The sequence below is a fragment of the Athene noctua genome, chromosome 33 (assembly GCF_965140245.1).
Source record: "Athene noctua chromosome 33, bAthNoc1.hap1.1, whole genome shotgun sequence".
Lineage (NCBI taxonomy): Eukaryota > Metazoa > Chordata > Aves > Strigiformes > Strigidae > Athene > Athene noctua.
The window spans coordinates 173,039-187,678 of record NC_134069.1 but is presented as its reverse complement, the minus strand read 5'-3'; the positions used below and the strand labels follow the sequence as shown (position 1 = coordinate 187,678).

Genomic DNA, 14,640 nt, shown 5'->3' with positions numbered 1-14,640 from the left:
ATCCCTGCCTGCTCCTGCCTGTCTCTGCCTGCTCCTGCCCATCCTAAACCATCCCTGCCTGTCCTAACTCACCCCTGCCTGCACCTTCTGCCCATCCCTGCCTGCTCCTGCCTGTCTCTGCCTGCTCCTGCCCATCCTAAACCTTCCCTGCCTGTTCCTGCCCACCCCTGCCTGTCCCTGCCTGCCCCTCCTGCTCGTCCCTGCCTGCCCTAAACCTTCCCTGCCTGCTCCTGCCCGTCCCTGCCTGCACCCCCTGCCCGTCCCTGTGCCCCCCGCCGCCCCCCCGCCCGCAGCTGGCAGCGCTGATGCCCCCCCCCCAGCAGCAGCTGCTGCTGCAACAGGCCCAGGCCCAGCTGCTGGCGGCGGCCACCGCGGCCACCGCGGCCACCAGCCCCGCGGGGGGGGGCGAGGGCACCGGGGCGACCCCCCCGCCCCCCCCCCCGCTCACCTGTCCCAGCCCATCCAGCTCACGGCGCAGGTAAGGGCTGCCCCCCCCCCCCCCCCCAAAAAAAAACACCCCCCCAAAAAACCAAACCCTCCTCGGGGTCCCCCAACCCCGCTCACCCCGTGTGTGTCCCCCCCCGACTCTGTGTGTGTGTGTGTGGCCCCCCCCCGCAATTTTATGTCGTGTGTGTGTCCCCCCTCCACAATTTTGTGTCGTGCCCCCCCCCCAATTTTAACACCCCCCCCCAGGACATCCAGCAGCTCCTCCAGCTCCAGCAACTGGTGCTCGTCCCCGGACACCCCCTCCAGGCGCCCCCCCAGTTCCTGCTGCCGCCCCCCCAGCAAGGACAGCAAGGTGGGGGGGGCGGGGGGGGGACCCCAATATCATGGAGGGGGGGGGATGACACCCCCCAAAAAAAGGGGTGGTGGGGGGGTCTGACAGCTCTGGAAAAGGGATGGGGGGGGTCTCCAATATCTGCAAGAGAATTGGAGGAGGGGGGGGGATTGGGGGGGGTCTTCAGGGGGTGGGGGGGTCCTCAGGAGGGTCCCCAATATCGGGGGGGGGGGCTGACATCCCCAAAAAGGGGTTGGGGGGGTCTGACCCCCAAAAAAAAAGGTCTGGGGGGGGGTCTGAAAGCCCCGAAAAGGGATGGGGGGGGTCTTCAATATCTGCAAGAGAATTGGAGGGGGTGGGGGGATTGGGGGGGTCCTCAGGGGGGTGGGGGGGGTCCCCAATATCCCCAGGGGGGTCATGGGTGCGGGGGGGCTCCCCAAGATCTCCGGGGGGGGTTAGAGGGGGGCTCAAGGCCCCCCCAAGGGGTGTTGGGGGGGGGGTTGGGTGCTCAGAGTCCTCCGGGGTCCCCCAGAATGTTCAGGGGGGCCGGGGGGTGTGTGTGGGGGGGTTGTGTGTCCCCCCCCCGCTCCCCCCAAATTAACGCCCCCCCCCTTTTTTTTTTTTCCACCCCCCCCCCCCCCCCAGGGCTGCTCCCCACCCCCAACCTCTTTCAGCTACCTCAGCAAAGCCCCGGGGGGCTCCTGCCCAACCAGCCCCGCGGGGGGCTGCCAGCACAGGTACGGGGGGCTGCACCCCAAAAACACCCCCCGCCCCAAAACACCCCCCCGGGCCACAATAACCCCCCTGGGACCCCAAAAATACCCCCCAGGGACCCCAAAACACCCCCCCGGGCCACAATAACCCCCCTGGGACCCCAAAAATACCCCCAGGGATCCCAATAACCCCCCCTGGCACCACATTAACTATCACCCCCCACCCCAGTACCCCCCCCCCGGACCCCCAAAACTGCTCATGGATCCCAAATAACCCCCCCTGGGACCCCAATAACCCCCCCAGCACCCCTGTTCCTGCCCCCCCACCCCATAACACCCCTCTGCACCCCAATGACCCGCCCCGGACCCCCAAAATACCCCCCCACCCCGATGAACCCCCCCTAGCCCCCATTACCCCCCCTGGGACCCCAATAACTCCCCCAGCCCCCCATTACCCCCCCAGTCCCCCCTTAACCCCCCAGGACCCCCAAAATACCCCCCCACCCCAATGAACCCCCCCCTAGCCCCCCATTAGCACCCCCCCCCCAAATATCCACCTCTGGACCCCAATAACCCCCCCAGCCCCCCATTAACCCCCCCATTCCCCCGTTAACCCCCCCAGCACCCCAATAACCCCCCCTGGCACCCCATTAACCCTCCCCCAGTCCCCCATTACCCCCCCCGGGACCCCAATAACTCCCCCAGCCCCACATTAACCCCCCCCAGTCCCCTCTTAACCCCCCCAGGACCCCCAAAATACCCCCCCACCCCAATGAACCCCCCCTAGCCCCCCATTAACCCCCCATTCCCCCGTTAACCCCCCCAGCACCCCAATAACCCCCCCGGCACCCCATTAACCGCCCCCAGCCCCAATTAACCCCCCCCAGCACCCCAATAACTCCCCCAGCCCCCTATTAACCCCCCCAGCACCCCAATAACCCCCCCCGGCACCCCCTTCCCTGCCCCCCGCCCCCCAAAAAAAAAAATCCCTCCCAGCCACGAGCAAGAACTTGGAAGGGGAGAAGGGGGGGGGGGGGTGCGTGTGTCGTGTCCCCCCCCCCCAAAAAAAAAACAACCAACCTTTTTCCCCCGTCAGCCAGCGACTCGTCCCGGCCTCCCCGAGTCCCACCTGCCCCGGGGCCCCCCCGAAATGCCTGGACCCCCCCCCGCCCCCCGAGGAGCCGAGCGACCTGGAGGAGCTGGAGCAGTTCGCTCGCACCTTCAAGCAGCGGCGCATCAAGCTGGGCTTCACCCAGGTCTGTCTGCGGGGGGGGGGGTGGGGGTGATTTTTGGGTGGAAATCGGCCGGTTTTGGGGGTGACACCCCCCCCCCGTGCCCCCCCCCCCCGCCAGGGCGATGTGGGTCTGGCCATGGGGAAGCTCTACGGGAACGACTTCAGCCAGACGACGATCTCGCGCTTCGAGGCGCTGAACTCAGCTTCAAGAACATGTGCAAGCTCAAGCCGCTGCTGGAGAAGTGGCTCAACGACGCCGGTGAGCGGCGCCTATGGACCCTATAGGGGACACGCCGGCACCCCCGGCCCCCCCCGAGCCCCACAGGGGACATGGGGACACACACACACACACCCCCCAGGGGATGTCGCCCCTCTGCTGCCCCCGGGGTCTGTCCCGACAGGGAACCGCGTCTGTATGGCCCCGGTTCTATACGTCCCCGGTTCTATATGGCCCCGGTTCTATGTCCCCAGTTCCATATGTCCCAGTTCCATATGTCTTCTGTTCTATACGTCCCCGGTTCTATATGGCCCCGGTTCTATGTCCCCAGTTCCATATGTCCCCAGTTCCACATGTCCCCAGTTTTAATGGCCCCTGTTCTATATGGCCCCTGTTCTATATGGCCCCGGTTCTATATGTCCCCAGTTAGTACCATATGTCCCAGTTCCATATGTCCCCTGTTCTATATGTCCCCAGTTAGTTCCATATGTCCCCAGTTCCATATGTCCCCAGTTCCATACGTCCCAGTTCCATATGTCCCAGTTCCATAGGTGCCCCCCACCTACATGGGCCCCGTCCCCTATAGCCCCCAGCGCCCTCAGCGCCCCCAGTGCCCCCAGCGCCCCCAGTGCCCCCAGCGCCCCCAGTGCCCAGCCCCAGCTGGTTCTGGCCCCACAGGAGCCCCCCGCGCCCCCCCCAGCCCCCTATAGAGGCTCTCCGGGGTGCGGGGGGGGCGATGGGGGCGCTGACCCCCCGCGCCCCCCCAGAGACGATGTCGGTGGACGCGGCGCTGCCCAGCCCCCAGCAGGCGCTGAGCGCCCCCCCCGCGGCCTTCGAGGGGCTCCCGGGCGGCGCCGCAAGAAGAGGACGAGCATCGAGACCAACGTCCGCTTCGCCCTGGAGAAAAGCTTCCTGGCGGTGAGCGCCCACGCCGGGGGGGCAAAAATACCCGGGGGGGAGAACCCTGAAAATACCCGGAGGGGGCGAAAATACCCGGGGGGGACCAGAAAATACCCGGAGAGCACCCCGAAAATACCCGGGGGGAGAACCCTGAAAATACCCGGAGGGGGCGAAAATACCCGGGGGGGACCCGAAAATACCCAGAGAGCACCCCGAAAATACCCGGGGGGGGACAACCCTGAAAATACCCGGAGGGGGCGAAAATACCCGGGGGGGACCAGAAAATACCCGGAGAGCACCCCGAAAATACCCGGGGGAGAACCCTGAAAATACCCGGAGGGGGCGAAAATACCCGGGGGGGACCAGAAAATACCCGGAGAGCACCCCGAAAATACCCGGGGGGGAGAACCCTGAAAATACCCGGAGGGGGCGAAAATACCCGGGGGGGACCCGAAAATACCCAGAGAGCACCCCGAAAATACCCGGGGGGGGACAACCCTGAAAATACCCGGAGGGGGCGAAAATACCCGGGGGGACCAGAAAATACCCGGAGAGCACCCCGAAAATACCCGGGGGGGAGAACCCTGAAAATACCCGGAGGGGGCGAAAATACCCGGGGGGGACCCGAAAATACCCAGAGAGCACCCCGAAAATACCCGGGGGGGAGAACCCTGAAAATACCCGGAGGGGGCGAAAATACCCGGGGGGGACCCGAAAATACCCAGAGAGCACCCCGAAAATACCCGGGGGGGAGAACCCTGAAAATACCCGGAGGGGGCGAAAATACCCGGGGGGGACCAGAAAATACCCAGAGAGCACCCCGAAAATACCCGGGGGGGAGAACCCCTGAAAATACCCAGAGGGGGCGAAAATACCCGGGGGGGACCCGAAAATACCCGGAGAGCACCCCGAAAATACCCGGGGGGAGAACCCTGAAAATACCCGGAGGGGGCGAAAATACCCGGGGGGGACCAGAAAATACCCGGAGAGCACCCCGAAAATACCCGGAGGGGGCGAAAATACCGGGGGGGACCAGAAAATACCCGGAGAGCACCCCGAAAATACCCGGGGGGGAGAACCCTGAAAATACCCGGAGGGGGCGAAAATACCCGGGGGGACCAGAAAATACCCCAGAGAGCACCCCGAAATACCCGGGGGGGAGAACCCTGAAAATACCCGGAGGGGGCGAAAATACCCGGGGGGGACCAGAAAATACCCAGAGAGCACCCCGAAAATACCCGGGGGGGGAGAACCCTGAAAATACCCGGAGGGGGCAAAAATACCCGGGGGGACCAGAAAATACCCGGGGGGACCCGAAAATACCCAGGGGGCGAAAATACCCGGGTAGGGCAAAAACACCCGGGGGGGGCCCGAAAATACCCGGGGGGCGAAAATACCCGGGGGGTGCCCAAATATACCCGGGGGGGACCCTGAAAATACCCGGGGAGGGGCAAAAACACCCGGGGGGGGGCCGAAAATACCCGGGGGGCGAAAATACCCGGGGGGTGCCAAATACCCGGGGGGTGCCCAATATACCCGGGGGGAATCGCGAAAATACCCCGGGGGGGGAACCCTGAAATACCCGGGGGGAGAACCCCGAAAATACTCGGGGGGCACCCGAAAATACCCGGGGAGGGACCCTGAAAATACCCGGAGTGCACCCCGAAAATACCCGGGGGGGAGAACCTGAAAATACCCAGGGGGAGCCGAAAATACCCGGGGGAGGGACCCCGAAAATACCTGGTGGGGAGAACCTGAAAATACCCGGGTGGAATCGTGAAAATACCCGGGGGGGAGAACCCTGAAAACACCCGGGGGGGAGCCCCGAAAATACCGGGAGGAACCCCCAAAACACCCGGGGGGGGCACCGCAAAAGCACCCGGGGCCGTGGGGCTGTGGAAAATTGGAGGGATTTTTTTTTTTTAATTCCTTTTTTTTTGGGGGGGGGGGAGGGTATCACAGAACCATGGGAATTTAAAAATTTTTTAAATTTAAATTTCTTTTTAAAATTTTTTTGGGGGGGTGTTGCAGAACCATGGAATTTAAAAAATTTTTTAAATAATTTTAAAATTTTTAAAAAATTTATTTTGTTTAACATTTTTTTTTAAATTTTGTTTAAATTTTTTTTTCGGAGGGGGGTGTTGCAGAACCGTGGAATTTTTTAAAATTTTAAACCTAAAAAAAAATTTAAAAAAATTTTTAAAATTTTGTTTACAAATATTTTTTTTTGAGGGGTGTGTCGCAGAACCGTGGAATTTTTAATTTTTTTTTTTTTTTGGGCGGGGGGATGTTGCAGAACCATGGAATTTTTAAGAAATTTTTTTTAAATTTTTTTTTTTAAATTTTTTTTTTTTGGGGGGGTGTCCCAGAACAGTGGAATTTTTTACAATTTTTTTTTACATTCTTTTTTTTTTTTTCTTTTTTAGGGGGGCTGTCGCAGAACAGTGGAAATTTTTACAATTTTTTTTTCAATTCTTTTTTTTTTTTCTTTTTTTGGGGGGGTGTCCCAGAACAGTGGAATTTTTTACAATTTTTTTTTTTTTTTTTTTTTTTTCTTTTTTTGGGGGGGGTGTCGCAGAACCGTGGAATTTTTTACAATTTTTTTTTTTAATTCTTTTTTTTTTTCTTTTTTTGGAGAGGTGTCCCAGAACCGTGGAATTTTTTACAATTTTTTAAAAAATTTAAATTTTTTTTTTTCTTTTTTAGGGGGGCTGTCGCAGAACCGTGGAATTTTTTACAATTTTTTTTTAAATTTAAATTTTTTTTTTCTTTTTTAGGGGGGCTGTCGCAGAACCGTGGAATTTTTTACCTTTTTTTTTTACATTTTTAATTTTTTTTTTGGGGGTGTCGCAGAACCAGAAGCCGACGTCGGAGGAGATCCTGCTGATCGCGGAGCAGCTGCACATGGAGAAGGAGGTGATCCGCGTCTGGTTCTGCAACCGCCGGCAGAAGGAAAAACGCATCAACCCCTGCGGGGCCCCCCCGGCCCCCCCCGGCATCGCGGCCCCCCCCGGCAAGAGCCCGGCCTACAGCCCCCACATGGTGAGGGGGGGGCGCGGGGGGCGCTCGGGCCCCGGGTGGTCCCTGCACGGCCCCCGCCCCCACAGAGCCCCCGTCCCTGCAGCGTCCTCGTCCCTGCACGGCCCCTGTCCCCAGTGTCCCTGTCCCCAGTGGCCCTGTCCCCACGTCCTGTCCCCAGTGTCCCTGTCCCCAGTGGCCCTGTCCCCAGTGTCCCTGTCCCCATAGATCCCGTGTCCCCACGCCCTGTCCCCATAGAGCTCCTGTCCCCACGCCCCGTCCCCATATGTCCCTGTCCCCAGTGTCCCTGTCCCCAGTGTCCCTGTCCCCATAAACCCCCTGTCCCTACGCCCTGTCCCTATACTGTCCCTGTCCCCAGTGTCCCTGTCCCCAATGTCCCTGTCCCCATAGAGCCCCTGTCCCTACGCCCCGTCCCTATACTGTCCCTGTCCCCAGTGTCCCCGCCCCTATACTGTCCCTGTCCCCATAGGTCCCCGTCCCCGCAGGGTCCCCCTCTCTCCGTCCCCGCCCCCACGGCGCCCATAGCCCCCCTGTCCCCGCAGGTGACCAGCCCCTCCCCCGGCGGCAGCCTCCCCCCGTCCCAGGCCTCCGGCAGCCTCAGCACAACAGGTGGGGCCTTTCGGTAGGACCTACAATAACGGGGGGGCGGGGGGGCGGTATTGCTATTTGTAAGGGCGGGGGGGGGTAAGGCACTTTGGGGGGCGTTTTGAAAAAGGAGGGGCGTGCCCCGAATTTTTGTAGGACCTACACAAAGCCTGGCGTTGATGTAGGACCTATAGAAACCCCCCCGTTTAAAAATGTGTTTAAAATTTCATTTCATTTCATTTCATTTTATTTTACTTCATTTAATTTCATTTTATTTTGTTTCATTTTATTTCGTTTTATTTTATTTTATTTTACTTTATTTTACTTTTTATTTTATTTCATTTCGTTTTATTTAATTTCGTTTAATTTAATTTAATTTAAATTTTATTTTACTTTATTTAATTTTATTTTATTTTATTTATTTTATTTTATTTCATTTCATTTCGTTTCGTTTTATTTTATTTATTTCATTTCATTTTATTTTTATTTTATTTTATTTTATTTTATTTTATTTTATTTTATTTTATTTTGTTTCGTTTTATTTCGTTTTATTTTATTGTATTTTATTTTATTTTATTATTTTATTTCATTATTTTAATTTATTTTATTTTATTTCATTTCATTTTATTTTCATTTCATTGATTTCATTTAATTTTTTGTAACCCTCCCCCCTCAGTGACTACCTTGTCGTCGGCCGCCGGGTCCCTGCCCCCCCCCAGCCGCTGCGGGGGGGCCGGGGGGGTTCCCCCCCCCCCCACTTTGCCCCCGGCCACGCCGCCCCCCGCCAACAGCACAACCCCCAGCCCCCTCGGCCTCGCGGGCCTCAGCCCCGGCACCGGGTGAGTTTGTTTGGGGTTTGGGTTTTTTGGGGGTTTTTTTGACCCCTTTACCCCCCCCCGAAAAAAAATAATGTAGGGGGGTCCCTATAACCGCTGCCCCCCCCCCATTCCCCCCCCTCCCCGGTTTGCTTTGCAGAAGCTCAGTGCTGGGGGTGACCGCGGGGTTAAACCCGGCGCTCATGGCCACTAACCCGCTGGCCACCATCCAAGGTGCGTGGGCCACCTTGCACACGCGCGTGCAAGAGCGTGTGTGCGTGTGTCCCCTGTGTGTGTCCCCCAACCCCCCCGCTGCCCGCCCGGATGCGCTTTGGGGGGGGTTGGAGGGAGGGGGTGAGCGTGCGAGGGGACACGCGCGAGTGTGAAAAGGGGGTGTGGGCGTGTGAGGGGGGTGTGAGTGTGCAAGGGGCCACGTGAGCGTGCAAGGGAGCGTGTCAGCGTGCAAGGGGACGCGCGAGTGTTAAAACGGGGGTGTGTGGGGGTGTGAGGGGGGTGTGAGTGTGAAAAGGGGGTCGTGGGAGGTGTATGAGCGTGCCAAGGGGCACGCGAGCGTGTAAAGGGGTGTGGCGGCGTGCAAGGGGGGGTGTGAGCGTGCAAGGGGGGCGCGTGGGTGTGAAAAGGGGGTGTGCAAGGGTGGGTGTGAGCGTGAGAAGGGGGTGGGGGGTTGTGAGTGTGCGGGGGTGTGTGTGAGTGTGCAAGGGGGGCACGCGGGCGTGCAAAAGCCGCCGGGCGGGCAGCGACACCCCCCCCATCCTCCCCCCCCCGCCGTGCTCGTGCCAGCCCCCCCCCTCCCCTCCCCTTCCCCCCCCCGCTCACTAACCGCTCGCTCTCCGCGGGGGGGGGGGGGGGGGCTATGGGGGGGGGCGATATGGGGGTGTCCGTGGGGCGGGGGGGCCATTGGATGGGGTCGCTGTGGAACGGGGGGGTTCCTATAGCCGGGGGGGGTCCCTATAGAAGCCGGGGACGCCTCCCACCCGCTGTGGGGGGGGCGGGGGGGGGGGGAGGTGCGTGTCACCCCCTTTTTGCCCCCCCCCGCTGACCCCCCCCCCTCTCCCGCAGCCTTGGCCACTGGTGGAAGCCGCCCCCTGTCCAGCCTTGACCCGGGGGGGCCGCTGGTGTTGGGGGGCAGCGGGGGGACGCCGGTCACCCCCCCCCTCTTCCTCAACCAGGGACCCCTCCCCATTTTGGGGACCCCCCCGGGAGCCGCCGTGGGGTTGGTAGCCGCCCCTTTGCCCCCCCCTTGCCCCCCCCCTCCGCCTTCCCCTTCCCCCTCATGCTCCTCCTGCAGCTCCGCCAGCGGGGGGGACACCCCCCCCACCCCCCCCACCCCCCCGGGGGACGAGTGATTTGGGGGGGGGGGACACACACAAACCCCCCCCCCCCGACCCCCCCAGCACGTGCTACAGACCAAAAACCACCCCCCCACCCCCCCCCTTTAACTTAATTTAACTTAATGATGCTCTTGGGGGGGGGGGAATGTCTCCCCCCTCCCCCCACTTGGGGGGTGCACCCCCCCCCAAATTAATTTATTGGGGAGGGGGCGGATGGGAAAAGCCCATTAAGGGGCGTTTTTCCGGGACAGGGAAAGTGAGGCGGGGGGGGGGGGGGGAAAGAAGAGTAAAAAACCCAAAAAGTGGCTATTTCACACCAAAAAAACCTGCCCGGGGAGGGGGGGGGGGATGGGGACGCAACGCGTCGCCCCCCCCCCCCCCCCCCCCCAATCTGATCCCAAAGGCTTTTTACAAAACTTCTGACCTCGGTGTCCGCTCGAATGTGTTTGCGGGGGGGGTGGGGGGGTAATTTATTGTAAATGTGGGTTTTTATTGGGGGGGGCTCGGTGGGACCGATCCCTCCCCCCCCACCCCCCCCCCCCCGGCATCGCCACCCCCCCCCTTGTGTGTCCGTCCCCCCCCCCCCCCGTATTTATTTATCCCCAGGAGGCTGCAGCCGAGGGGGGGGGTCGGGAGGAGGATGGGGAGGCAAAAAAAAAAAGAAGAAGAATGCGGGGGGGGGGGGAAAGGCGAAAAAGGGAAAAAGGAAAAGAAACGGGAAGAAGCGACAGGAAAAAAAAAAAGGAAAAAGGTAAAACAGGCCTGGAAGGAAAAGAGCGGAGAAAAGAGGAATAACGGGGGAAAAAGGGAAAAGGAAAACCAAGGAAAAGAGGAAAATAAAGGGGAAAAAGGTACAAATTAAGGTAAAAGAAGAAAAAAAATAAAGAGGAAAAAGTAAAGTAAAGAGGAAAACAACCAAAGAAATGCGGAAAACTGAAAAGAGATAAAAGAGGGAGAAATGAAAGCAGACAAAAACGGAAAGAAAAAAAAAAAAAGAAATGGACGAAAAAGGTGTCAAAAAAAAAAAGGAAAAAGCAAAAAAAAAGGAAATACAAAAACGGGAAAAAGAAAAACAAAAAGGAGGAAGAATGTCGGGAAAAAAGAGAAAAAAAGGAGGAAAAAGGTACGATAAAAAGAGGAAAAAAGAGGAAATAGTCCGGGGGAAAAAAAAAAAAAAGAAGGAGGAAAAAAGGTCCAGAAAAAAAAAAAACAAACCAGGAGGAAAAAGGTCTGGAAAAAAAAAAAGAAAAAAGGGAGGAAAAAGGTCTGAAAAAAAGAGGAAAAAAGGAGGAAAAAGGTCTGGGAAAAAAAGAGAAAAAAAGGAGGAAAAAGGTCTGAAAAAACGAAAAAAGGATGAAAAAGGTCTGAAAAAAAGAGAAAAAAGGAAAAAAGGGAGGAAAAAAAGAAACAAAAAGAGGAAAAAAAAAAAAAAAAGGAAAAAAGCAAACCAAAAAAAAAACCCTAAAAAGCCAAAAAAAGGAGCAAACACAGAAAAGAGACCAAAAACCCACCAAAAACCCGCCTCCCCCCCCACCCCGCAGTGCCTGACCCCCCGCCCGCAGGAAACCAAAAATCTCCAGCGAAAGCTGAAGGAAAAACACCAAAACTCGCCGCTTTGGCCCCGAAACGGCTGGAAAAGGGACAAAAATGGAGGGGAGGGGGGAACAGCCCCCCCCTCCCTTCCCACCCCCCCCGCCGGACACATATACCTCATGGAGCCCCAAAATCCCCGCGTTTCACCTCATTTCGGCTCCGGCGGCTGAGAAATACTGTGAAGACGCGAAACAAGGGGAAAACAATAAAATCCTCCCCAAAAAAACTCTTGGGGGGGGGGGGGGAGCAGAAAAAAACCCAAACCCCCAGACACCCCCAAACGACGCCAGATTCGGGGGGGGGCGATCCCGTCCCTGAATGTAGCCCCGCCCCCTCTTCGTTTTTTGGGGGGGTTTGGGGCTTTTGGGGGGGTTTTGGACAGAGAGGGGAAAAAAAAAAGGGAGAAAAAAAAAAATTAACTTTTTTTTTCCGGGGGGGTAGGGTTGGAGGGAGGGGCAGCACCCCCTGTTTTTTGGGGGTGTGGGGTGGTTTTTTTGTTGTTTTTTTTGTGTTTTTTTCTACAGAAAATGGGCGTCATCGCTTCTTCCCGGAGCAACAGAGCAGAAAAATGCCAAAAAAAGGGGTGGGGGGAGGAAAAAAAAAAAAAATGGGGTGAGACACACACCCCACACCCCCCCCACACCCCCCCCCCCCAGACTGCGGGGAAGTGAGAGGAGACGCTCAAACAGCGACCAAACCAAAAACCAACCCCCCCCCCCAAAAAAAAAAAGAACTGAGGAGAAAAAGCGACAAAAAAGAAGAAGACGAATAAAAAGCCAAAAAAAAAAAAAAAGCCAGAAAATGCCAAAAAAAAAAAAAGCCAAAAAAAAAAAAAAAGCCAAAAGGTCAAAAAAAAAGCCAAAAAAAAAAAAAAGCCAAAAGGTTAAAAAAAAAAAAAAGCCAAAACCAAAAAAGCACCAAAAGGTCAAAAAAAAAAAAATTAAAAAAAAAAAAAACCCAAAAAAAGGACAAAATAAAAAAGAAGGATGGGAAAAGGACTTTAAGAAAAGGATAAGCAAAGGACTAAAAATGGCCAAAAAAAGGACAAAAAATGGCAAAAAATAAAAGGCGATGAAATGCCAGAAAAGGACGCAAAACGATAAAAAAGGACAAAAAAAAGGACAAAACAAAAGGACAAAAAAAGCCAAAAAAAAAGCCAAAAAAGCCAAAAAAAAAAAACCAAACCTGCACCCAAACCTCAGAAAAAAAAAAAAAAAACAAACCAAAAAAACCAAAACACACCAAAAAGTGTTTAAAAAAAAAAAAAAAGAAAAAACACAAAAAATTGATTTTATAGACCAAAAATTGACCCCGTCTCCAGGCGCGGAGCTCGGCGGGGGCTGTCACTCCCCGCCCCCGTGCCTGGGTCCCCCCGGGGCGGCGGTTTTTGGGGTGTCTCCCCCCGCGCCCCCCCCCCCGCCCCGTGACCCCCCCCGGGCCGATCTCGTTAACGAAGCTTTAATTGCAGCTGCCAAACCAAAAAAGGGGCCCGGGGGGGGGAGGGGGGGCCCTTCGCCATATACCTCAGATACTTTTAAGAGAAACCAAATAGAAATTGGGGGGGGGGGACACACGCGACCCCCCCCCCGACCCCCCAACCCCACCAGGTTTTGGGTTGGGGGGGGGAGGGGGGACACCCCCACCTCCCCTCCCCCATCTGGGTGCTCTTGGGCTGGTGTCCTCGTTCGTTTCATTGGGGGGTGGGAGTGGCCTGGGGGGTCGGGGTCAAGGTCATGGTGGTGATGATGATGGTGATGGTGATGCTGTGACTGAGCTCCAGGTGCTGGTGGCCTTGAGGTCCTCCAGGGGACCGTGACCTTGGGGACCTCCATGGGCCTGTGACCTTGGGGACCTCCATGGCCCCGTGACCTTGGGGGCCTCCATGGACCTGTGACCTTGGGGGCCTCCATGGACCCGTGACCTTGGGGATCTCCACTGGACCGTGACCTTGGGGACCTCCATGGGCCTGTGACCTTGGGGACCTCCATGGCCCCGTGACCTTGGAGACCATCATCACAGCCTTGAGAACCTCTGTGGTGACGCGGCCTCGAGGACCTTCCTGATGTCCCGGCCTTGGGGAACCTCCATGGACCGTGACCTTGGGGGTCCCCGTGGTGCCGTTGTCCTTGGAGACTTCCATGGCGTCGTGGCCTTGAGGTGTCATGACCTTGGGGAATGTCGCCGGGGCCGTGGCCTTGAGGACCTCCATGGTGCCACGTCCTTGAGGTCCTCCGTGCTGTCGTGGCCTTGAGGACCTCCATGGGACCGTGACCTTGGGGACATCCACAGGGCTGTGGCCTTGAGGAGAACCTCCATTGGACCGTGGCCTTGAGGTCCTCCATGGTGTCGTGGCCTTGGGGACGTCTACAGGGTCATGGCCTCACGGAGCTCCAGGCGTCGCGGCCTTGGGGACCTCCATGGAGCCATGACCTTGGGGACCTTCACTGGACCATGGTCTGGAGGATCTCCACGGCATCGTGGCCTTGGGGACCTCCATGGGACCATGACCTTGGGGACCTCCATGGCCTTGGTGACCTCCGTGGCATCGTAGAGCTCTGCGGTGACACGTCCCCGGTGACCCGCCGCGTCCTCGGGATCTTCTGCCGCGTTGTGGCCTCGAGGACCCACCGTGACGTCGTGGCCTCAAGGTCGTCTGTGGTGTCGTCGTGGCCTTGGGGAGCTTCGAGGGGTCGTGGCCTTGGTGACCTCTGTGGCGCCATGACCTTGAGGTCCTCCATGGAGTCACGACCTTGAGGTCCTCCATGGGGTCATGACCTTGAGGTCCTCCATGGGGTCAAGACCTTGAGGTGGAGTCGTGACCTTGAGGTCCTCCGTGTGGTCCTGGAGGGACTCTCCCGCTGGTGCCCCCCCCCTTTCCCACCTCCGCGGGTGGCCCGAGGCAGCGAGTCCCCCCGTCCTACAGCCAAAGAGGGCCGGGGGGGGTCAGAGGCCCCCCCAAGCCCCTGCACCCCCAAACCCTGACACCCCCCCCCCACAACCCCCCCCACATCCCCCCCCCCCGGACATATACCTCATAGACCTGTGCTCAACCAAAGAGCCGCCCCCCCCCGGGGTGCGGGGGGGGCCACGGCGCTTCGGGGGGGGGTGGGGGGGGTGTCCCCCACTTCCTCCCCCCCCCTTGGGTTTGTTGTTTTTCTTTTTTTTCAGGGGGGGGTCCCCCACTTCTCGGTGCGTCTCCCGTTCCCGGGGCGTCCCCCGTCCCCCCCCCCGTGTGTGTGTGTGTGTGTGTCCCCGTTTCCTGGTTCTTTGGGGGGGGGGTGTCCCCCCCCTTGGGGGTGCCCCCCCATTCCCGGTGCGTCCTCGCGGCGGGGTAGGGGTGTGTGTCCCCCAGTTTTTGGGGGCTCGGGGGGCTCGGCTTCCCCCCCTTCCCCATCCCCAAGATGGGGACAAGCC

General features: G+C 57.9%; 2 protein-coding genes across 2 annotated transcripts in view; one reads left to right on the top strand and one right to left on the bottom strand.

Annotated features, from left to right (window-relative positions):
• GSK3A (glycogen synthase kinase 3 alpha) overlaps positions 1-42 on the bottom strand; it is a 4,154-nt gene extending 4,112 nt beyond the window's left edge. Inside the window, 1 exon segment of the mRNA XM_074930306.1 lies at positions 19-42. Within this exon segment, the coding sequence (XP_074786407.1) occupies positions 19-42 (24 nt within the window).
• A 286-nt stretch (positions 43-328) lies between these two features.
• On the top strand, positions 329-9,893 carry POU2F2 (POU class 2 homeobox 2; the record flags this gene model as incomplete). The annotated part of the gene is given in 15 exon segments (XM_074930305.1): positions 329-478; positions 694-799; positions 1,424-1,515; positions 2,588-2,628; positions 2,630-2,747; positions 2,844-2,922; positions 2,925-2,984; positions 3,710-3,781; positions 3,784-3,860; positions 6,696-6,884; positions 7,424-7,490; positions 8,143-8,305; positions 8,442-8,515; positions 9,362-9,594; positions 9,885-9,893. Coding segments are annotated over 15 exon segments (1,530 nt in total), but the record flags the coding sequence as incomplete, so codon positions are not given.
• Positions 9,894-14,640: the final 4,747 nt, after the last annotated feature.